The sequence below is a fragment of the Microcebus murinus genome, chromosome 25, assembly GCF_040939455.1.
Source record: "Microcebus murinus isolate Inina chromosome 25, M.murinus_Inina_mat1.0, whole genome shotgun sequence".
Lineage (NCBI taxonomy): Eukaryota > Metazoa > Chordata > Mammalia > Primates > Cheirogaleidae > Microcebus > Microcebus murinus.
Window position 1 is genome coordinate 21,670,058 of NC_134128.1, and position 25,301 is coordinate 21,695,358.

Below are 25,301 nucleotides of genomic sequence, written 5' to 3' on the forward strand. Positions count from 1 at the left end.
AATGTCTATTAAATGTTAAAAGGTACAGTCATCGCTTCCATTTTTAATAACTAAGTCCACAGAGATACCCTCAGATGACTATGCAGAGACTTGCCCAAGGATGCTTATTCAATAGTTTCAGTCATGAAAAACTGGAAAGCCTATGTTTACCAATAGTTAGATATTTATGTATCAGCACGGAATGTCCAAGTTTAAAACTGTATGCGTAATAGAACCCTTTCTTGTGAAACCCTTCTTCTGGGCTTCCACTTAAGGACGGCAGATTAAATGCATACATACACACTTTCACTCATCCCATACTCAACTAAGACATCAGCAAAGGATTTTTTTCAAAAGGCAAAAATCACAAGGGCCAAGGGAGCGGAAGAGACAACAGGAATAACATGACTTTGGAGGCTGGATGCTTTCCCTCATGTGGCACCCTCGGGTGACAGCCACCCCCCCCCCAATCCTGGCAGAGCCCAGAGGTTTGCTCTTCAGAGGCAGTGAAGGAGGGTTTCTGGACTGAGGCCATCAGGCACTGTAAGTGCGGATGGTGCGTGTGCTGGCCCGCGAGCCGAGTTCCTGAATGCCAAGATCCCTGACCTGGCCCACAGGTGCTGGCTCTCAGGCCTGCCTTCAGGAAGGAGTCTAGAAGACTCTTCTCTGAAGAATCTGATGAAACAGGCCTGCAGATGCTAATTAATGTAAAACTATTAATATTTACTATTATTCCTCAGCCCTGGTTTGCCAATTCCTGTTCTGAGTTTTCCCAGCCGCCTGATGGGCTGATGAGAGGCTCTGGACTCGGGATTGGGGCTTGTCGGCCATGAGCTTCACTGAGGGGTGATCTGCTTGGGTCATTTTTTGGGAGGGGGGGGACACACCCATATCAGTATCTGCAAGCCAACATTCCTGCAAGGTGTCTGGGACTTTGTTCACACTACACCTCTGCCTGATGCCTCAGCTGTGGTGAGCTGTTTCCCCAAAGTGGCTCCTGTAAGATTCAGGGGTGTTAGGAAAGGCCCCCTGAGGCTCTGGTCAGTTTCTTTTCTCTTTCTTACACAGCGGCAGTACTGATCTCTTTACAGGTCTGCACTTGCTAATCAATTTCTACACGAATCACATATAGTTGGTAAAATATTTAAAAAATCATTTCTAAGTATATACATTTATTTAATGGTTTTTAAAAGCCAAGAGTAACATACATCAAACTGTTAAGAATGTTTTATTTATTTTATATTTCATTGGAATTTATATATTACTTTTGTAATTTAAAAACCCTGACGTTTTAGCATGGCCAACTTCATGTGTGGAATCAGCCTTCAGGCAGCCTGTGTTAGTAGTTACCTAAATATGAACATCATACTTTCTTCAGTGCTCGGAAAGATGTTTTAAAAACAAATTTATAATGGAAGCACATGTGCCTGGCTCTGGCTGTGGGCCTCTGCTTTCCAGCCAAAAAACCCCACAAATTATAATAAATATATGCTTGGAACTCTGTATCCTATGCATGAGAAATAGCAAATGCCTCTTGGAGCACTTCTGTTCATTTGACTGACCGTTCCTTAAGGCCGCAAAAGGGGGGAAGTTGGGGCTGAGGTAGCCTGCAGTCCCTTCCTTCCACCGCAGCCCCAGAGGCTGGACTTGCTACGGTTGGCGGAGAACTGTAAAATCGGAAGAAACTCTTAAATGATCTTCTACTAAAAATTTTTAATAGTAGCATGTTCATATTTTAAAATATTTTAGCATCATCTCATTTTGAAAATGTTTAACTATTCTTATAAGACAATGATTTTCTTATTTTAAGTTGTTTATTGTAAGATAATTTACAAATATCTTGCTGTCTTCATTCAAACAGTGGAGCAACAACTTCTTCTGACAAAACAGCAGTAAGTTAAAAACAAATCAGCTGGCTGAATTTTCCTTCTTTACCTGAAAAACAAAGTACAAAACAAGTAAAAATCAAGTAATATATTTTTGGGAAAAAAACAATGTCAAGAGATAATACATATTTAAGTGGGGTATAAACTGAATTTATATAATAAAATGTTACCCTATTCCAGTGATTCTCAAATTTTGATCTGGGGAACCTTTCATGGGGCTCATGAAGGCAAAACTATTTTCATAATAATGTTATTTGCCTGTTTTACTCTCAAGAGTACACCGTGGAATTCTGTAGGGGCTACCTGATGCATGACATCACAAAAAAATTAACACAGAAATAGGTAAGAATCTAGCTGCCTTCTGTTAAATCAGACATGAAGGAGTCCGAGACCACAAAGTTGGAGAACCACCACTCTTCACCAACCTATCTCAAAATAATGCTGTCTATCCTTAAAATTTATTTTCTTATATCTACATTTTCTGTGATCAACACATTTAGTAAATTAAAAAAAAATAAAAGCCCACTAGCATTGCCCAGACATTCCCACAAGTTGGCCACTTCTGAAATTGGCCCCTGCCAATCTAGATCACAGAGAAGCAGTTTCACCATTGCTAAGTTCACTTCAATTATATCTAGCTAGCTTTCTTTCCTGAAGAGATACGGGGAAGAATACGTGAACTTTACCTCTTATCTGAGGATGGAACTTGATTTTCATTAATCCCTGGTTATTATATTAGAAGAAAAAGACAAACACAAAACAAGCAGGTCAAGAAGCAATCCATGCTAGTTAATCACATGTAATTTGCAATTTAAAAAGTCCATTTCTTTACTTGCCACCTTGAGTAGATCATGTAAATACCAAAATATTCCTTTAGAACAGATTCAGTGATTATTATAAAAAGTTATAGATACCAATCTGGTTAGAAGCAATAAAAAACATGTTCATGCAAATAGAGAAAACTATGAACATATTTAAGTTACTGTTTTTCCTATAAATAGCATACGACATATTTAAAATTTTTAGGCTGGCAACTAATACTTGACACTTCAAATATTATGGTTTATTCACAGGCATAATTTTATTACTAAATAGCCAAATATGTTTATATTAAAGTCTTGAACCATAATAACTGATAGGTTACAGCACATGCAAGTCCATTCACATAAGCAATCCAACCTCAGCACTGCACGGTTAACTTTTTATATAAAGATTTACATTACTCTTCTAGAAAGCAAAAAATTTAATGGTCACTTTCCAATTACCTCGGGTTGTTTTCTCTAAATTCTCAGTTTTATGTCCCAGTCCCCTTTTCCTCATTTCCCGTGATTTTGCTACTTTTAAGTCAGGTTTCCCACATTCCTAATCAAGAAGGCCTGGTCTTTAATTCTGCAGATGTATCCTTCTCATTCATACCTAACATTCCAAGAGCAAGAATCTTGGGCTCTGTGGATCTCACACAGCCCTGGAGGCTGCAGAACACGGTTCTTCCTCCAGGACTTTTGACACTCACACAACATCCAAGAAATCAGCGTAGCATTTGCAGGCATATGGCAAGGAGGAGGTTATGTACCAGGCAATGGGGACACTGAAGGGAATAAGACACGGTCCCATCCTAGCCCCTAGAAGCACACAAATAAAAAGGCAATTCCTAATGCAATGTTGTAAGAGCTAGCATAAAGGGAAGCATAGGCCTCCAAAGAAAGATAACTGAGACTGTGAAGGAGCATCTTCTGGAAGAAAGGATTCCCCAGCTCAGGAAGGATAAACTGGAGGCAGTCAGCTGAAGAACAGGGAGCAAGGGGACGGAAAGAATGGCATTTCAGACAAAAGCACACGGATGAAAGGTGATGTGCCTTTTGGAGGTGAGAAAGAGCACGGCGTATCTGTAGGTATGTAGAAGTAGACCAAGATGGCTGAAGCTTTGTGGGGTCACATACTGTCTCTCTTTTCAAGAGATGGGATCTCACTCTGCTGCCCAGGCACTCTTTTTAATAATCCTTTAAAAATGAAAAATCCATTCTTAGCTCAGGGCCACAGTTTGGCAACCCCTGTTCTGCTGTAATTTCTTATTTAATGTTGTCTTTCCTGGTAAGAGTGTTAGCTCTTTGAGGGCAAATACTGTTACCACTGCATCTTCAATGTCTAACACAGGCTCTGGCACTTAAGAGGCACTCAAAAAAATACTTTAATTCAGAAGAGAAATGACAAGGATCTGCATTAAAGGGGTATAAAGAAGGAGAAAGATTCAAGAAAGATTTGGAAGCTAAAAGTTGGAAACCAATTAGGAGATTAAGAAAGAACTTAAAGATAACATACCTTATCTTTCATCATAATTACCTACATGTTTCTTATCCTGTCAGAATATAAATGCCTTGAAAGATAACATCTTTAACACTATGCCTCGTACTGTATTTTGTATAGAGTGGGTATTCGCCTTGATTCTTTGAATAAAATTCCCCTTATCTTAACCTATGTTTCACAAACATTAAAATTTCTAAACAACCAAGAAATTTTTTTAAGGAAAGCAGAATACTGTTGGCCCTCCATATCTGCAGATTCAACCAACAGCAGATGGAAAATATTTGAGAAAAAAGACAAAACAATAAAAAATAATAAAACAAGAAAAATACAAATATAAAACCAATATAGTACAACTATGTACATCAACGGTTTATAGATTTATGTTAAAACCAAATCCAAAGCCAGACCCGTAACTAAAAAAGCCTTATAATTCTTTAGATTGCAAAGACAGATTTTATAAACGATACTGAATTATCCACATCCTTGTTTGCAATACTTTAGGAAAGTGAAAGCTGGCAACATACCTATCTCTAAATAGAAGAAACTAAGCCTCACTGTTTCAGCTAAAACATCAAAATAAGCCAAAGCGATCTCATTTTTGTCCAATCTTTATATCCTTAAGAGTAAGGATGCAAGATTCAGCAATGAATCATTTCAACTTTAACAGACAAAACAGAACAGAAAACTTTTAAGCATCCAAAGGTTAAACAAGCAGTCACAGGGAGATGAGAAAAAAACTCTCGGAAGGCAACAATCTGGGATGACTTACAGAGCTGCAGCACCAGAGATAATTTCAATCAACTCTTTCGTGATGACAGCTTGGCGGGTGCGGTTGAATGTCAAAGTCAACTTATCAATCATATCAGCTACAGACAAAACAAAAAGATGAGACAACAAAATCTAAAACCAGAAAATAACAACTTGTTAATTAATAACTTCTGTTGCTTAATTTAAAAATAAGAGTTTCTTTTTGGGTACCAAAGTTGATCTCTCAAAAAATTTTATGAAGATATTGTTATGTCTTCCATAGGACACCTTTTCATAGTGCTTGCAAACCCACTACCTATCGAGTGAGACATACTTCCCTGTAGGCAGAGAATCATGTGGTAAGGTTTTGTTTTGTATTGTTTTTTGAGGCAGGGCCTCACTCTACTTCCTGGGTTAGAATGCAGCAGCATCATCATAGCTCACTGCAACCTCAAACTCCTGGGCTCAAGTGATCCTCCTACCTCCAACCCCTGAATAACTGCGACTACAGGTACACACCACCACAGCTGGCTAACTTAAAAAAAAATTTTTTTTTATAGAAGTGGGGCCTCGCTATGTTGCTCAGGCTGGTTTTGAACTCCTTGGCTCAAGCAATCCTCCTGCCTTGGCCTCCCAAAGTGCTGGGATTACAGGCGTGATCCACTGCGCCCGGCCTACGGTAGTTTCTACACAACAGACTCCTCTCAGCAGACAGTGTGTGCGCACAAGAACTCCCGTAGCACCCTCCGTACTGTGTACTTACAAGCGTTCTTGCTGGCGTTGTCCATGGCTGTCATCCTAGCACTCTGCTCACTGGTGGTAGACTCCTTCAAAGAGTAGTAGATGATGTTAGCCAGATTGTATTCTTGGTAATTTTGCAGCACATCAGAATCAATATCATCGTAGATACTCATAGTCTCTGTCAAAACAAGTGATGAATTTCGTTGAAGTCATACAGAGCAAAGATTTATTTCATCAAAAACAGCTTTACTAGTATGAAACTCCTTTATGGTGACAGAAGTTACATAAAATAAATTGAATGAATTGGTTCTACTATTTCAGCTATTACCACACTATGGATTATAGCTTATTTTAAGCAAAATATGTGTAACAAATCACTTGATATTAAGCATCTACTGCAGATGCTTAAAAATGAAGAAGTCAACATTTAAAGTAGTGGCACTAAATCTCATGGTTACCAAGTCCTCTGGCCAGCATGTAGCAAGTCCCTGTTACAAAGCCAGCAAGCACTAAGTAAATGGTTTTTTGGGAAAAAAAAATTAAGAATTAAAACCAGGCCGGGCGCGGTGGCTCACGCCTGTAATCCTAGCACTCTGGAAGGCCAAGGCGGGAGGATTGCTCAAGGTCAGGAATTCGAGACCAGCCTGAGCAAGAGCGAGACCCCATCTCTACTAAACATAGAAAGAAATTAATTGGCCAACTTAAAATATACAGAAAAAATTAGCCGGTCATGGTGGCGCATGCCTGTAATCCCAGCTACTGGGGAGGCTGAGGCAGGAGGATCGCCTGAGCCCAGGAGTTGGAGGTTGCTGTGAACTAGGCTGATGCCATGGCACTCTAGCCTGGGCAACAGAGTGAGACTCTGCCTCAAAAAAACAAAACACAAACAAACAAACAAAAAAACAATATAGTGTAATACAGGTTAAGTATCCCTCATCCAAAAGTTCAATCCAAAATGCTCCAAGAATCCCCAGTTTTTTGAAAACCGACGTGATCACAAGTGGAAATTCCACACCTGACTTCCAGTGATGGGTCACAGTCAAAACTTTCACGCCCAAAATTATTACAAATATTGTATAAAATTACCTTCAAGCCATGTGTATAAGATGTATATGAAACATAAATGAATTTTATGTTTAGACTTGGGTTCCATTCCCAAGATATCTCATTATAAATATGCAAATATTCTGAAATCCAAAACACTTCTGGTCCCAAGCATTTCAGATGCGGGATACTCAACCTGCACAATAATTCCAATTTAGCCATTTGATTACTGGAGAAATATGAATGTATCAATCTGGAAAATGAGAGGGAAAACCTTTCTAAGCACACAAAAGAGTGGGAGACTGAAGAGTAGAAGCTGATATGAATTTTAGGGTTTTTTTCTTTCTTGTTACTTTATATTAAAAAAATTTTTTTTTCTTAATTTTTATACCAACAAGAATGGGTTTGAAGAATTTTAGCTTTAATGTTGTAGACATTTAGCAGCACATTTCAAAATTCATTCACTAGGGTAAAGTGGTGAAATAGTACTTTCATAAAATTTAAAATGGTATTGGTCATAACACCTATTTTATGTATCATTAAGAAAGAAGAGGCCAGGCGTGGTGGCTCACGCCTGTAATCCTAGCACTCTGGGAGGCTGAGATGGGCCAACTGCTCAAGGTCAGAAGTTTGAAACCAGCCTGAGCGAGACCCCGTCTCTACTAAAAACAGACAGAAATTAAATCGACCAACTAAAAATATATATACAAAAAATTAGCCGTGCATGGTGGAGCATGCCTGTAGTCCCAGCTACTCAGGAGGCTGAGGCAGTAGAATAGCTTCAGCCCAGGAGATTGAGGTTGCTGTGAGTTAGGCTGACGCCACGGCATTCTAGCCCAAGCAACAGTGTGAGGCTCTGTCTCAATAAGAAAAAAAGAAAAAGAAAGAAGAAAACATAGCCAATTAAAAATGACATTCCATTGACTGGTAGAGGCATCCCAATATTAGATATTAAAATGTAAAAAAGTATATCCCACAAAATAGATGAAATATGGTATGTAGAAGGGGAAAAAGCCCTAGAAAAGTAAAATGAGTTCTAGAATATTATTTCTAGGATGATTCACTAAACAATGATGACTTTATTCAAATAATAAAAGAACTGAGTGAGTCAACGTAAATTAGTTGTGAATACTATTCAAATTTTTATTCTAGAGCTTCTGGTTGTATTGTAGTTAGGTAGAATTCCCACACACAAATTGCAAAGCTGATTTCCGGCTAGGCTCTCAATCCTTAAGGCCAGATGATCTAATGATGAACCTCAATAAATATGTATTTGTTCAATTAATGAAGGAATGGAATAAGAGTTGTCCAACAATGACTGAATTAAGGTATCCTGGAGGTCACTAATCGATGGTGCTTCTTAGAAACAGTCCCCAATAATTTTGCTACAGTTACAAAAGGATATCCTGACAAACACTATCTTCCTTAGTGTATAAATCTGTCCACTCTACATGTGAAAATACTTCTCATATAAATACAACTTACCAGCACTTGCAATGGTATTAAGAGAGAAGATGGGTTTTTCTTCTGTCTTATAGGAGATGACAGACCTAGAAATCACAAAAACAAATGTAAATCTCAAAGTAATTTTTAAACAAGTAGACATTCAGTTATTTCAAAATAGGAAAAACATGAACATAAAAAAGCTTTGATATGTAAATTTTCCTTGCCTGAAACGATTAAAGATGATAGAGCCTTCATCAAACTCATATCCAGAATTTAGTAACTCAAGGGCAATGACTGACGCATCTCCAAAAGTAGGGGGCTTTCTGCCCACTTCTTTGAATGCCACCAGAAACTGGTCAGAATGAGTCCTATTGAGAAAATAAAGAGATAAGACTTTTCATATGGAGCTTAAAAACAATCAAGCAAGAATTTTTTTATGTGCAATAGTTTAACAGAATACTTCTGCTGAAAGAACATAGGGAACAACAACAACAAAAAAAAAACATCACCATGGATCAAGATTTTTTGGGCACGTGGGTGGTTATTGGGGTTCCCTGAGTTAAGCTGTTCCATACATCATGATTATGCCGTTCCTGCAGAACTTACAAAGGACTAAGGACTAAAAATTATGCCCCCCCACCTTTTTTGAGACAGAGTCTCACTTTGTTGCCCAGGCTAGAGTGCCATGGCGTCAGCCTAGCTCACAGCAACCTCAAACTCCTGGGCTCAAGGAATCCTCCTGCCTCAGCCTCCCGAGTAGCTGGGACTACAGGCATGTGCCACCATGCCGGGCTAGTTTTTCCTGTATATTTTTAACTGTCCAAGTAATTTCTTTCTATTTTTAGTAGAGACGGGGTCTCAGTCTTGCTCAGGCTGGTCTCACACTTCTGAGCTCATAAAGATCCACCAGCCTCGGCCTCCCAGAGTGCTAGGATTACAGGCATGAGCCACCGCCTGTGCCTTTATTTCTCTCCTTCTAATCCTAATAAACTACTGCTCACTGCTAACATTTCCAGGCTGTAACTTCTCCACAGCTTCTATCTTTGTCTTAATGCCAATAGCTTCTAATATTCCTATCATATTCAATTTATAGTTTAACCACTTTGGTACGAGCGTTGACTATAGTCGACAGCCACAGATGAACGCGCACGTTGACTGTAGCCGACAGCCGTGATATGACGTTTCTAATGTTTCATTTATCAAAATAAAATTGTGAACATTTAAAAATAACATAATGAAAACATATATGTAGATGTTACCTATTCTGATTTACATTACAAGTAAAGCTGCCTGTAAAGTAAAACAAGCTCTCAGTGCTTTCAAGCTTTCCTCATCACACAAGAGCAGAACGGACGCGTGGTCAATGCACAGCACAGACTGTCGTGCGGACTGTGAGTGCCGGCTGTGGGCGAGGCTTTGCAGCCAGTGAGCGCAATACCGAAGTGGTTAAATGAAGGAGAAGCAAAATACAAGTGGAAAACATGGTATATATATATATATATTTACATACCAATATATCCTGGGAAAAATAACAATGAAACCAAAACCTGTCTGGGAGTATACCAAAAAAGGTATCCAAGAAAGACAATTTGCTTAAACTATCCAAGAAATTTTTGATAATTTATCAAAAATTTTCACAGAGCATTTCTTAATGCTTGTATTGTATGAACACGAACAATATTATGTTTAAATTACCTATAAAGTATGCCCCTGATTTTTTCACCAATTCCAACAATCATAACTTCTTTCCCGGCTGCTGTGAGCGAAGCCACCTCAGTTTTCATCTGCTTGGCAACTGAGGAATGGATGGCACCACAAAGCCCTCTATCTGAGGACACACCAATGATGAGGTGCTTCTTCTTGTCTTCAGGCACCTTAATATCAGCTTTTTCGTAAAGAGCTTAAAAACAAAAACAAAAGCAAGAATTTTTTATATGCAATTTATACTAAATATAGTAATAATCCCCAATTTACAAACAAGCTGGCTATTTTCAAAATTACATTTAAACAAGAACAATGAAAAGTGTTTGTGTACTTGTTCTGTTTACAACAAGGCTGAAAACCATAAAACTTTAAATCCCTATTGTAACAAAAGATCCTAAGAGTCAATTAATGGCCGATAAATCTTAAATACTGACCAAAAGAAATATCTAATACAAGTAAAGAACATGTAAAGAGGCCAGAATTATAGAGGTCCCTACTTACCTAGATATCAGACTTTTATGAACGCAAACCTCTAGTATACAACCAAAACAGTAGGAAGCAAGTATTTACTAAGAAGCTCATATAATCCGCGTATCAAATTCTTAGAAATAGCTCTTCATATTAAAATAATGCATGCCACTTTATTTTTAGCATTATTTTACCAAGTTCACTTTGTTGGTCTGGTCTTCCAAGAAGCAGAGGCCAAGTGCAGAGTAAATGAGAGTGAAGGTACATGGATTTTGCAATGTGAAACGCCCATGAGAACTGAAAGGAAGTTGGAAGAGTCTGAGAGACCCACCACGATCCCAGTCTGACTCATGGGAAGGAGAGCAAGAAAGGTGTAGGGGCAGCTGCTAGACCACTGTGCAGTTCAGCAAAGCTGTCAGCCAGCCTCAGTCTCCTGCTCACAGCTAGGAGGAGCCCCTGGGAAGCGTGGCCTGGTCAAATGCAGGGTGGGTTTCAGCAACTGGGGCCAGGGAGCTGGGGCTCCCTGTAGGTGCGAGACACATTCTCACGACCACCACATTTACCCACAATTCCAACTATGTCCTTTTACAGTAGAGGGCAGTGATTCTCAAATTTGAATGCCTGAGAATCTCCCACAAAAAGCTCACAGAAATAAATACTCAACTCCAAAGTTCAGGGTAGTGGGGAGAACATTTCTTTTTTTTTTTTTTTAATATTTTAATTTTACTTTTTTTTGGGTCATTTTTCTTTTGTCAGTGAGCAATGGAAGAAAGAGAACACTTCTTTTAAGTCCTTTTATGTTTTATATTGTTCAGCACAAAATGTCTACTTTAAATTTTTATTTATTTAGTTTTTTGAGACCAGGTCTGGCTCTATCGCTCAGGCTGGAGTGTAATCATAGCTCACCGTAACCTCAAATTTCTGGGCTCAAACAATCCTCCTGCTTCAGCCTCCCGAGTAGCTAGGACTACAGGTGCAGACCACCATCTCTGGCTAACCAGTGTTTACTGAGCCATCAACCACATTCTTTGTATTGTGCCAGGCAGAGAACATGACTCATGAGAGCAAACAGTTTGGAGCTGGGAAGGATGGCCAAAACCGAACCCATCAACTCTGCTTTGTACCAAAATACAGAATTTTTAAAGCAAGGAATTATTTCAACTGAGGCATAGTGTACTATTATTTTCTTAAATAAAATTTTCTTCAGCAGTATAAATATTTAAAAAGATATAAGGCCAGGCACAGTGGTGTGTGCCTGCTGTCCCAGCTACTCGGGAGGATTGCTTAAGCCCAAGAATTTGAGACCAGCCTGGGCAACAGTGAAACACCATCTCAAAATAAAACAACAACAAAAAAAGAAAGATATGAAAGGGCACAAGAAAATTACTGCACGAGGTAATTCTACATCTAATCTTAATATATACATTATCTTCAATTTGGAAATAAGTCAATTTTGCTTTCTAAGCTGATATTCAAACATTCCACTATGTATTCTTTTGGCGAGATCCATCTTCCCTCAGCTCACATTCGCTTGCTTATTGAGCACCTACAGTGAGTCAGCTAGCACTGTTCTAGGGGCCTGGGATACAGGAATGAAGCCAATATTCTAGGAGGGTAGTCAGATAATAAAACAAGCCAACAAGGACACAATGTGTCATGTAATGACATATGTGAGAAAAAAAGGTGTAAGCCAAGTACATGAAGTGATGAAAGCAGATGCTCCCTGGGACGAGGTGGCTTGAGCAGGCCTCTTAAGGAAGTGGCATTTGGGTGGCAACATGACTGAGGTGAGGGACAGGAGCAGTCTGCAGACGGAAGACCCAGCAGCAGTGTGGGCGGGGGAGGTGTGGCAGGTAGAGGCCAGAGACCAAGCACCAGCGACCTGACTACTGTGGAAATACTCCTTTGGGAGGATATAAGCCCTAAACTGAAAATCTGGATGGCCTTAAGATTATTGAGTGGTAGATAAATGGGTGTTCACTGTATAATTTCCCCATAATACTAAGTTAAAATTCTCTTAGGTGTCCTTAATTCAGGATAAGATAGTGGTTAAGGAAGAATTAAGACAGAGAACAGAGTTAAGACAGATTACAGGTTAAAATGGGAACTTTCCACCTCTTCACAATTTTGCTTATTTCCAAGACAAATTTATAATCAAAGTAGTGTAAAAGCATTTAAAAATAAAGTATAAACTCCTTTTTTAACTACCATGTCACTTCTCCATTAAGAAGACTAATCAGGGATGGATTTCATAAAATTGTAAAGGAAAAATATCTTCATACTTTTGAAAGGGTAAGGAAAGTTATTAAGTAAGATACCTTAAAAATGAAGGTTTTCAGCTGTCTTCCCGCTTCCACATCATTCACATTCTCAAAACACCATCAGTCACAACCACGGCCACTCAGTCAACTCTCCACTGCAGGGTGCCACCCCCTCCCACCCACCCCACCCTGCAGTCCTAAAATAGCACACCGTAAGGTCACAGGACGAAATCAAGCACTTTGTGACTAATGCACTGTTTCCAAGTTCTTTTGGGTTGTATATGTGACAATCTGGGACAAATTTCAGAATATATTTAAAGTCAACAGAGTCACATATGGTGGTTAACAAATATGCTGGCTTTGATGCCAAACCATGTAGGTTTAAACAGAGGTTTTTTGTACCTTTAAATGTGATCTTGGGCAAGTTACTGAACTTGAGCATGCTTCAGTTCTCATCTGCAAAGCAAGGACTCTAACAGTTACTATCTGCACAAGGTTGCTGTGAAAACATGTCAAGTGCATGTACATGAAAAATGAGTACATGTAAGGTACCAGCATAAGCCTGGCATCACCATAAGCACTAAATAAAAGCCATCAGGAATCTTCTTTAGGTTCGCTACTTCTTTGTAATTTGTGAATTACTCTTCTCTTACCCAAAGATCCTGTTCCGTACACTCGAGCTGGTTTCAGATCCCTCTCAGCTCGGGCATATTTTGCTGCTGCTACCATTTTCATAGACTTGGTAATTTTCTGGATGTTTTTGATGGACTTCAGTCGCCTGGTAACTGAAAAATAGAAGTGCTGTGTTAAGACAAAGGAATTATAATTTCATTGTGAATTTACTGAAATATTTTTCCAAAGTGCAAGGTAGGATTGGTCTAGCGCTTAGACCAACAACAAACAGCATGATGTTAAACCAGTCTTTTTTTGAGATGGGGTCTTATTCTATTGCCCTGGCTATAGTACAGTGACATCATCACAGCTCACTGGAACCTCAAATTCTTGGGCTTAAGCCATCCTCCTGCCTCAGCCTTCCAAGTAGCTGAGACTATAGTTACATGTCACCACACCCAGCTAATTTTTTTCTACTTTTTGTAGAGACAGGGTCTCGCTCTTGTTCCAGGTGTAAACCAATCTTAATGTTAGAACTAGTACTGATAAAAGAAGGGCAAGGCCACGGGTGCAGTGGCTCATACCTGTAAGCCTGGCACTTTGGGAAGCAAAGGTGGAAGCACACTTGAGCTCAGGAGTTCAAGACCAGCCTAAACAAGAGACCCCATCTCTAATAAAAAACAGACAACACACACACACACACACACAAAATACTAGTTGAGCATGGTGCCATGCACCTATAGTCCCAACTACTTGGGAGGCTGAGGCAGGAGGATCACTTGAGCCCAGGAGTTGGAGGTTGCAGTGAGCTATGATGATGCCACTGTATAGCCAGGTTGACAGAGTGAGACTCTGCCTCAAAAAAGAAAAAGAAAAAAAAAAAGAAAAGAAAAGAAGGACAAGACTAGCTGTTACTTAAACAATGGCAATGTAAGAGAACAGTATATTATACACTGAAAACATTAAATGTATTGAAAATGGCCTTAACCACATATTCCATAACGTTATTTTTATATATATACAAACAATATAATTTTTTTCTATTAGGTTATTAAGCATGGAATGTCCAATTTCCTTAAGTACTATGTTTGACAGTTGCTATCTCTGACATTTCACTTTGACACATTTTTTTTTTTATTGTGAAGGTACATCTCATTCTTTCAAATGCATATTCTGGCTTGTGATTATCTTTCAATTTTTTTAGAGCAATTTTTGTGAAACCATGGATAAGTAAAAGACTAATGTTATTTTTGAATATGAGTTCCATCGTGGAACCAATGCAGCACAGACAGCTTGAAATATCATCAAAGTATTTGGGAAGGATATGACTAATGAATGCACAGTATGTCAGTGGTTTGAGAAGCTCTATTCTGGTGATTTTAATCTTGAAAATAAGCCACATGGGCAACCTGAGACCAATGTGCATAATGATGAGTTGAAAGCTGTGGCTGAAGCGAATCCATCTCAATCTACACGTGAATTAGAAGCAAGGTTTGACGTTACTATTCCAACAACATTGGACCATGTGAAACAAACCTGCAAGGTAAAGAAGCTGGATAGATGGGTACTGCGTGAATTAAACAAGCGTCAGAAGAGAAATTGTCTTGAAGCTTGCCTTTTTTTGCTGTCATGACATAAAGGTGAGCCATTTCTATACCATATTGTTACGTGTGATGACAAATGGATTCTTTCTGACAACTGCAAGTGTTTGGCACAATGGCTGGATAAAGATGAAGTGCCAAAACGCAGTGCATAACCAAATATTCATCAAAAAAAAAAAAGCTAATGGTGTCCAGTGGTCTAGTGCTTGTATTATCTGCTACAGCTTCATGAAACCTGGTCAGTCTATGACAGCGGGTGCCTACTGCAACCAACTAGATGAAATGATGAGGATGTCTGCAATGAATTAGCCGAAAATAGCCAATAGAGACAGTTCAGACCTCTTGCAACACCACAGGTTGCAAAAAACAACGCTGCTCAAGCTATAGAAGCTGGACTTGGAAACTCTGTCATCCAGCGTATTCAGCAGACCTTGCACCAACTGACTACCACTTCTTCCAGGGAAAAATATTCAATTCTCAACAAGCAGTGGAAAACGCCTTTTGTAATTTCATCGCCACTCGCTCTCCAGGCTTCTTTGCTGCTGGCATAAGCAAGCTAACGTTAGGATGGCAAAACTGTGTTGATAGTTTAGGCACATACTTTGACTGTACTGCTTCTTGTTTGAGATATAATAAACTTAACTTCTAATTTGAGATCAGACATTTCATATTTAATGACCTAATAGTTATGGTATTGTCATTCTACAGACAACAGAATCAGAACACAACTTTCTAGTGTGCCACCTCTTACTGGTCTTTTCCAAGACAAGTTCAATGTCACACATACAACGTAGATATAGTCTGTCAGCTTTGACCAAATATATATATATATATATATATATATATATATATATATAGTTGGCCAAAGTAGTATATTTTTAAGTATTAATTTGGCAAAATTTAGTTTTTCTTAATTCACATATTGAAACAAATAACATACTTACTATCTTTCAAAGTTGCCATATTTCAAACTTGGACCCTGAGAACAAAGGTTTCAAGAACACAAGGTAAGAAAAAAAACTTTTAGAGTTAACATATTTATTTAAACAATACCCCATAAAGAAACAATCTATCAAATACAGTACTCTGAATGTACAGGAACAGACTCATCTATGTATTTACATTCCTTAATACTGATAACAAACCCTGTATCAAAGGCGTTTTATTTGGCCGCGCTCTAACACCTGCCTCTCACAGGAACCACAAATGCATTCATAAATGCTCCATTTCCCCCTCCACATCCTACCTGTATCCCTTCCGTAACAGCAAAGTCCTTCTCCTTGTGAGGCTGCCCAACTACAGCTCAAATCAAGGCCAACCACCTCTAAAAACCAATCCCTTCCTTAGTTTACAGCAACCTTTTCAAATACTAGAGACAATGATACAGCCTAACATGGCCACCTGTGTGAAAGCACAGTTTATTTGAACTGATTCTTCACTTTTTCAATTCAACTCAATAAACATCTACTAAGCAGCTTCTGTGTTTCAGGCACTGGTGAACAGGACATGGTCTCTGACCACAAGGAGCATATTATTATCTCATAATTAACGTGCTAATGCACAAAAGTCAAAATGATTAGACTTAAATGTTAGTGAAAGATGAATGAGAGAGTCCCTGCCCTAGCAGGGAAGACTTGTTAAAACATATTAAATTGCCCGGGCCCGGTGGCTCACGCCTGTAATCCTAGCACTCTGGGAGGCCGAGTCGGGCAGATTGCTTGAGGTCAGGAGTTTGAAACCAGCCTGAGCAAGAGCAAGACCCTGTCTCTACTATAAATAGAAAAAAATTAATTGGTCAATATATATATATATATATATATATATATATATAGAAAAAATGAGCCGGGCATGGTGGCGCATGCCTATAGTCCCAGCTACTCGGGAGGCTGAGACAGGAGGATCGCTTGAGCCCTCGAGTTTGAGGTTGCTGTGAGCTAGGCTGACGCCATGGCACTCACTCTAGCCTGGGCAACAGAGTGAGACTCTGTCTCAAAAAAAAAAAAAAAACAACCCCGCCCCCCAAAAAAACATATTAAATTATCTCTTCATCTTTGAATCCACACAAAGTATCTGTGTTGGCAGGCAAAGCTACTACATGGGAGAATTGAAGAATCAGTAAATTCGTGCATAAAGGAGGGCCTACGGAGGGCATACCCAGGAACAGAATCAGGTTAGTGTTTCAGCAGAGAATCTCAGATGGCAATGACAAGCATAAGATGAGGCTGGAATATTGATAAGCACTGAAGACATGGGCTGCTGCAGCTTCTGGACAAGAAAGAGCAAGAACCTGGATGGATATGTTGGCAAAGCAACAAGATACTAATTTGAGAGCAAATTTTTAGTGGAAAGGAAAATAATAAGAATGCTTTAAAGTTTCTAATTTAATGACTTCAGTGGATGGTGACTAATATCTCTTGCAAGCACAGATACAAAAATCCTCAACAATGCATTGGCAAATTGAATCCAACTAATATTAAAAACAATTATAGGCCGGGCGTGGTGGCTCACGCCTGTAATCCTAGCACTCTGGGATGCAGAGGTGGGCAGATCATTTGAGCTCAGGAGTTCAAGACCTGCCTGAGCAACAGTGAGACCCCACCTCTGCTAAAAACAGAAATAAATTAATTGGCCAACTAAAAATATATAGAAAAAAATGAGCCAGACATGGTGGCTCACGCCTGTAGTCCCACCTACTCGGGAGGCTAAGGCAGGAGGATTGCTTGAGCCCAGGAGTTTGAGGTTGCTGTGAGCTAGGCTGACGCCACCGCACTTTAGCCCTGGCAAAGAGTGAGACTCTGTCTTAAAAAAAAAAACAACACCAAAAAAGAATTATATACCATGACTAATATTTATTCCAGGTATGCAAAATTAGTTCAATATTAATCTAATACACCCATTCATGATAAAGTCTCTCAGTAAACTAGGAATAGAGAAAAACTTCCTCAACTCAATAAAAAATGTAAAAAAATCTGGAATTTAATGGTGAGAATCGAGCAGCTTTCCTGAGACTGGGAACGAGACAAGGATATCCCCTCTTATCACTCTTACTCTACAACACACTGGAAGTCCCAGCTAATGCAATTAAGACAACAAAAGGAAGTAGGAGGCACATAGATTAGGAGGGAAGAAATAAAACTTGTTGTTCATAGATGACATGATTATTTATGTAGACAACCCCAAAGAATAAAAATAAAAACAACCCTCCTAGAACCAATAAGCAATTGCAGCAAGTTGCGGGATATAAAGTTAATGCATACAAAAGCTAACTGCTTTACTATGTACCAGCTATGAACAACTGGACTTAAAGTTAAAAAAAAATCCATTGAATTGTGTGCTTAAAATAATAAATTTTATGTTACATGTATTTTACAATTTTAACAAAGCACTAAAAAAAGAGGGGCCAGGTGCGGTGGCTCATGCCTGTAATCCTAGCACTCTGGGAGGCCGAGGCTTGGCCAACTAATATATATAGAAAAAATTAGCCAGGCATGGTGGCGCATGCCTGTAGTCCTGGCTACTCAGGAGGCTGAGGCAGCAGGATCGCTTGAGCCCAGGAGTTTGAGGTTGCTGTGAGCTAGGCTGACGCCATGGCACTCACTCTAGCCTGGGCAACAAAGTGAGACTCTTTCTCAAAAAAAAAAAAAAAAAAAAAAGAGTTAGCTATAAATACGAGATCTACATAAGAAAAACTACAAAACTCTGATGAAAGAAGTCAAAGATCTAAATAAATGAAGAGAGATTGTATATTCATGGGTAGGAAGACTCAATGTTGCTAAGATGTCAATTCCTCCCAACTTGATCTATAGATTCAACACAATTCCAATCAAAATCTGAGCAAGTTACTTTGTGGGTATCAATAAATTTATTTATTTATTTATTTTTCTTTTTTTAATTAATTTTAATTTATCTTATTACTTACTTTTTACTTACTTTATTTACTTATTACTTACTTTACTTTTTACTTTTTTTCATTAAACAATGAAAAGTGTGTTTTGCTGGATCAATAAACTGATTTAAAAGTCTATATGGAAAGGCAAAAGACCCAGAGTAGCCAAACAATATTGAAAAAGAACAACAAAGCTGAGGACTGACACCACCTGACTTCAAAACCTACTATAAAGTTACTGTAACAGCCCATAAACAGACCCACAGAATATAGTAAATAGAGCTTTGACAAAGGAGCAAGTTCAATGATGAAAGGATATCATTTTTAATGAATGGCACCAGAAGAACTGAACACCCACATGCAAAAATATTAATCTAGACAATGACCTATACATCCTTCACAAAAATTAACTCAAAATGGATCGCAAATCTAAATGTAAAATGCAAAACTATACAACTTCTGCAAAATACCACAGGAGAAAATCTGGGAGCCTCAGGCTTGGCAACGAGTTTGTAGATAAGACACCAAAAGCATGACCCATGACAGAAAAAAACTGGTAAGTTGGACTTTATGGAAATTTAAAAGTTCTGCTCTATGGAAAACACTGTTAAGAGAAATGAAAAGACAAGCCACAGATAGGGAGAAAATGTTTTCAAAACACATTTCTCATAAAGGACTTGTATTTAAAGTGTACAACTCTTAAAATGCAACAATAATAACTTAAATAAAACATGGGAAAAAGATCTGGACACCTCACCAAAGAAAATGAACAGATGACAAGTAAGCATATAAAATGATGCTCAGTATCATGTCATTAGAGAACCCAAATTAAAACAGTAAAATACCACCACACACCTACAAGAATGGATGAAGTCCAAAAAACTGATACCACCAAAGGATGAGGAGGATGTGGAGCAAACAGAATTCTCATTGACTGTTGGCAGGGATGCGAAATTGAAGACAGAAACCCTCAATTTCCAACTTTGGAAGATGTTTTGGCAGTTTCTTACAAAACTAAACATAGTCTTAACATATGACCCAGCAATCATGTTCCTAGGTATTTACCCAACTGAGCTGAAAACTCATGTCCACACAAAACCTACACACAAGTGTTTAAAACAGCTCTACTCACAACTGCCAAAAACCCGGAAGCAACCCAGATGTCCTTCAATGTGAATAAACAGATAACCTAACTCTCGAACATCCATATGATAGAGTATTATTCAGCAAAAAAACAAATGAGCTATCAAGCCCTGAAAAGACATGGAGAAACCTTAAGTACATTGCTAAGTGAAAGAAGGCACTCTGAAAAAGACTATCTACTATATGATCCTAACTATAAGACAAGCCAGAAAAGACAAGACTATAGCAACAGTAAAGAGATCAAGTGGTTGTTAGGGTTTGGGGGAGAGTGAAGGAAAGCTTTTTGGGGCAGCGAAGCTATCCTGCATGATACTGTAATGGTGGATACATGTCGTTAAGTATTTGTCAAAACCCACAGAACTGTGTAACAGAGTGAACCTTAATGAAACTATAGACTCCAGTTAATAATAATGTACCAAGGCCAGCCGTGGTAGCAGGGGCCTGTGGTTCCAGCTACTTGGGAGGCTGAGGCAGGAGGATGGATTGAGCCCAAGAGTTTGAGGCTGCAGTGAGCTATGATCATACCACCACACTCTAGCCTGACAGACCTCCTCTCTTTAAAAAAAAAAAAAAAAGTAGTAATATGATTCATCAATTGTAGCATATATACTACTCTAATGCAATATGTTAATAGGGCAAACTGTCCAGAGTGGCAAATGGGTATATATGGCACTCTCCATACTAAATGCCCAATTTTTCCATAAAAAGTAGTCTATTAAAAAATGCAGGTTATTAAATGATACATGTTATATGTTCTCATTTTTGTGGTATGTTTATGTACATAAAAATAAGTCTGGGGCTGGGCACTGTGGCTCATGCCTGTGATCACAGCACTTTGGGAGGCCGAAGTAGGAGGATTGCTTGAGCCCAGGAGTTTAAGACCAGCCTGGGGAACAGAGCGAGACCCCATCTCTTCAAAAAATAAAAAATTTGGCCAGGTACATATGTAGTGGCATGTACCTGTAGTCCTACCTAGTCAGGTGATTGAGGCAGAAGGATCACTTGAGCCCACGAGTTTGAGGCTGCAGTTAAGAAAAAAATCTCTAAGGCCGGGCGCTGTGGCTCACGCCTGTAATCCTAGCTCTTGGGAGGCCGAGGCTGGCGGATTGCTCAAGGTCAGGAGTTCGAAACCAGCCTGAGCAAGAGCGAGACCCCGTCTCTACTATAAATAGAAAGAAATTAATTGGCCAACTGATATATATATAAAAAATTAGCCGGGCATGGTGGCACATGCCTGTAGTCCCAGCTACTCGGGAGGCTGAGGCAGAAGGATCACTCGAGCCCAGGAGTTTGAGGTTGCTGTGAGCTAGGCTGACGCCACGGCACTCACTCTAGCCTGGGCAACAAAGCGAGACTCTGTCTCAAAAAAAAAAAAAAAAGAAAAAAATCTCTAAATTATCCAGCTCAATACTAGTAATACTCAGCCATAAAGAAAATAAGAGGAAAGGGACTACATGAAAACCATTAGGTTTGGTGTTAAGAATGGATCTATTAAAGGAAAAGATAAAAGCTGGCAAATACTGACAAGCACTGCTATTTCAGAGTGTAGACTATCTGACATAATGACTGTTCTAGTAATAACAATTTCTCATAATGGCACTTGAACAGTAACATAATTTTTTTGGCCAACTTTCCCTTTTCAGTATAGTGATGACTTTCCCCCCAGAACACTCTAAATTTATCAGCTGTAACAAATGACATTTGGATGTTATGGTTTTAGGCAGACACTTCAATTTAACTGACACCAGTTTCTAGTCAGAGAATACCATATGGAACGAATTTGATTTGCATACCATATGTGGACGAACAGATATGTTTGGGCTTCCTTAAGTACTCCAAGTGAGAGGTACGGAGAGGAAGCACCTTCTGTGATTCTTTGTGCTGTGCGCATGCCCTAATTCCACGGGTTTTGAAGCTCTCATGTGTAGCTTTCATTTAGCTCTGAAGATGCTTATGTTACTACTTTATTTTTTAAGTACAATTTGAGTACAGCACAGGCATGAGCTAGTCGAACTCTCTTTAGGGATGGCTTGCTTTACTGATTATACTATTTTGGCAGATGAGAAGATAAAGAATGCTCCGAATCACTGCACCACGTCCTGAGAAATCCTCAGGGGATTGAGAAATGTGAAATGCGTAAATTCAGCAGATGGAAAAATCAAACGGGTTGTGGATTACCATTACCTACCATGACCATACATCACAGCTACAAGAGCTTACAGCAGTGGGGAAGGGAGTCAAAATCATGAACTTCATCTAATTCTGATACTGAATGTGTAAAAGTCCATCCTCTGCCCCCCCACCAAGAAACATTTCCTTCATAATTCTCCAATCCATACTCACAAATGTATCTTCTTTTCCTTCTTTGGCAAGTATAATAAACCTCCTTACATTTTATTTATGTAGTAACTGTATTTATGAACTCGTTTTTATTTTTCAATTGATATACAGCATTTGGATCCATACCAGCATTTCTCCCACTCTTCTAGGTCCTCTGCAAATACTCCTTTAACCCTCACACCAACCCAACGAATTGTATACTCCCATTACCTCCATTTAAAGCTGTGGTACCCAATCCCCAGCCCCACCCCATCCCTACTGTCTGCGGAAAAGCTGTCATCCATGAAACGGGTCCCTAGTGCCAAAAAGGTGGGGGACTGCTGATTTAAAGGATGAGGAACCAGCGGTGCAGACACTAAGTAACTTGCCCACAGTCACACAGCCACCAAGTGGCAATTAGGGTTCAAATACCAAGATTCGGCAGCTGGGATCAGAGTCCAATTCTTACTACCACAGTAAGCACCACACTCTACGGCCTTACTTTGTAATTTACCAGTAAATATCTGCTTTCATCGTTTCAGATGACAACCTGCCTTTTCTCTACTGAAACGCCATCTCTCTTCAGTGTATGTTGTTTGATTCACAACCACTGATATCCTACAATAATGACAGTGCACACTAAGGAAATAGAAATGTGTTTTCCCCAGATTTGAAGACAGTAAAATCAAGGACTCTTTTTCTCAAATGTTTAATTTACATTTTATTAAATGCAACTTAAAAAAAAACAGGTTTAATTTCCAAAAAGTTAGGGCATTCTGCTGATACCCTAAACAGCTAAAATAACTCCACTATGATTTTAATTAAGACTTATGTTTACTTCGTTAGCATGCAAACCTCCCTAAAAAAAACTGCAACATTAACAGATTGCACTTTTAAAAGGTTTCAATAATCAAAACAGAACCACGGAAATGCCTCTTCATGGTTCAGTGAAGGCAAAGGTAGTTTTCTCCCCTTCCAAACTAATTCTGTGGAATGTGAAACTTTAAGATGGTTTTAACTTCTGAATTCAAAAGGCAATTATAATTAATCAGAAGAGAAAGGGCAGAAAAGGTGGAAAAGACATGAAGCACCAATAATGCTGGAATATGTGAAGAGGGCAGAATATGCTTTCCATAGTGGAACACGGATGTTTGACCACTGAAACCCAGTATTCCAAAGGGATGAAGGTCAGGACTATGACAACAGCAGTTATCTCAGACCGAGAGCTCTTATTTAAAACCATCCTTTACTAAAAGATCTTCAAATTGTCTTACAGGTGTTTTTCTAAAAAGGTATTTCTAAAATTTTATGTAAAATATTTTGCCTTTGTTTTAGAAACTCTTTCCACTTTTTAAAGATCAACTTGGATAACAAAATTCTAAAAATACTGACAGGCTGGGCTCACGCCTGTAATCTCAACACTTTGGGAGACTGAGGATGGAGGATTGCTTGCACCCCAGGAATTGGAGACCAGCCTGGGCAACATAGCAAGACCCTGTCTCTATAAAAACATAAAAACACTGACAAATAATATAAGCATAGCAAAAGGGGAAGGACAGGGGAGCTAATGTCTGCTGAGCACCACTGCATGCCTGAAACTGCCCCAGGAAGCTGATATGGTATTTATTTGTCCACCACCACATTTTAGCACTTTCCATAGCATCAAATGGTGCAAAGCAGGCTTCCAGCAAATGTCTGCTGAGTGGTTAACAAATGGGACAACCTGCCCCATACAGAGTTCGACTACAAAGTGACTTAACTGCCATGAATATTCTTTTCCAATATTTAAAAAAAAAAAAAAAGACTTCCAAGGCCAATCCACCAAGAATTTTATGTAGCTAATGCACATCACTTCAGTACACTGAAAATCTTGTATACTGCTACAAATTCTTTGCTTCATGAAAAACGCATCTATTTCAATTAATGCTTTAAAGTCCCTTCAACGTGAATCAGGATACAAAAATCTACTTTAGTTCCGCAGCTTCTTAGAAATCCTCCATACTGTAAAACCAGGCCAGTGCTAGGACACAACCCTACAGCTAATCAATCCCCTTAGTACCCTGTGTGAAATTCTTCCGTGTCGTCAAGCTTCAAAACACGTCACCCTCTTTTGCAGGACCATGCACAAACCAACTTCCTAGGCCCTTTAAGTATATACATCTTTCCCCGACCCCCGCCAACGAATGCTTAAAACTCTCAAAACTTGTGGCACCCTTTACCTGCAGGGCAGTTCATAAAGGCCACTTCACGCCTATCTCTCTCCTCCTCCTCCTCGGGACCTCGAGACAATTCCATGACCTTGCAGGGTCACTGCTTCGGCTAAAAATGACTCCGAGACAGTGCCAGGTGTCTTTCCCGTCTCCGCCAACAGACCCCCGAGGTCCCTTCCGCACCCAGACGACCCCCGGCGCAGGAGGGCACGCACTTTGCCCGCCTCAAGGACACAGAGCAGAGCGGCGGCGCCTTCCGCCGGGCCGTCTCGCGGGCCCCCCCGCCGGGCCGTCTCGCGGGCCCCCCGCCGCCTCGCGGGCCCTGCCGAAGAGCCCCCCGAGGCCCGGGGCCCGGCTCGCAGCTGAAGCTCGGGAAGGAACGATTCACTGGCCGAAATGAATCCGAGGCCGCCCTGGCACGCATTCGGCCTAAGGCCGCAGTCCCCGGAGCCCCGGTGACCCCGCCGGCCGCAGGGGACGCGGCGTGACCTTGCGCCGCCGGAGCCCCCGGCGCGCGCCCTTCCGGGCTCGGAGTCGCTTCCCGCAGCCCGGCCGCCCCGGGGCCCCTGAGGGCCGAGCGGCCTGCCCCGGGCCCGCCGCCGCGGGCCTGCTCCGCGCGCCCTGCCCGCCCCTCCACCGCATCCGACAGAGCCCTTCCATGCCTCGCGGTCCTCCCCGCAACCCGGCGTGCCACCGCGGCCGCAAGCCCCCGGCCGGGACCCCCGCGACGCCCACCCACTGAAGAGAACGCGACCATACCAACCGCGCTGAAGGTCGCTCAGACAGGCCTCACGGCGCACGCGCGGAGGCTTCCCTACGCGCCCCTCCCACCTCGCTTTCTCCTTCGGTCCCGCTCCCTCGCGCCAAACCCAGGGAAGTCTCGCGGGCGTTGGAACCCAGCCTCCCCCCCCCCGCCTCTCCTCCTCCCCCGCGAGGCCCCACCTCCTTCC

General features: G+C 40.3%; 1 protein-coding gene across 4 annotated transcripts; it reads right to left on the bottom strand.

Annotated features, from left to right (window-relative positions):
- Nucleotides 1–1,190: 1,190 nt before the first annotated feature.
- On the bottom strand, nucleotides 1,191–25,212 carry ATP5F1C (ATP synthase F1 subunit gamma). Of its 4 annotated transcripts, none has more exons than XM_075997597.1 (10): nucleotides 25,115–25,212; nucleotides 15,738–15,772; nucleotides 13,234–13,365; nucleotides 9,843–10,047; nucleotides 8,372–8,515; nucleotides 8,187–8,251; nucleotides 5,680–5,835; nucleotides 4,939–5,035; nucleotides 2,552–2,588; nucleotides 1,191–1,914 (listed from the first exon to the last, which is right to left on the bottom strand). In XM_075997597.1, the coding sequence occupies exons 2-9, from the start codon at nucleotides 15,754–15,756 to the stop codon at nucleotides 2,582–2,584; spliced, it is 825 nt and encodes a 274-aa protein (XP_075853712.1). In that variant the 5' UTR covers nucleotides 15,757–15,772; nucleotides 25,115–25,212; the 3' UTR covers nucleotides 1,191–1,914; nucleotides 2,552–2,581. The 4 variants fall into 4 exon arrangements, with proteins under 4 accessions (XP_075853712.1, XP_075853713.1, XP_075853714.1 ...); XM_075997598.1 differs by having other exon boundaries at nucleotides 25,111–25,212; XM_075997599.1 differs by lacking the exon at nucleotides 2,552–2,588.
- Nucleotides 25,213–25,301: the final 89 nt, after the last annotated feature.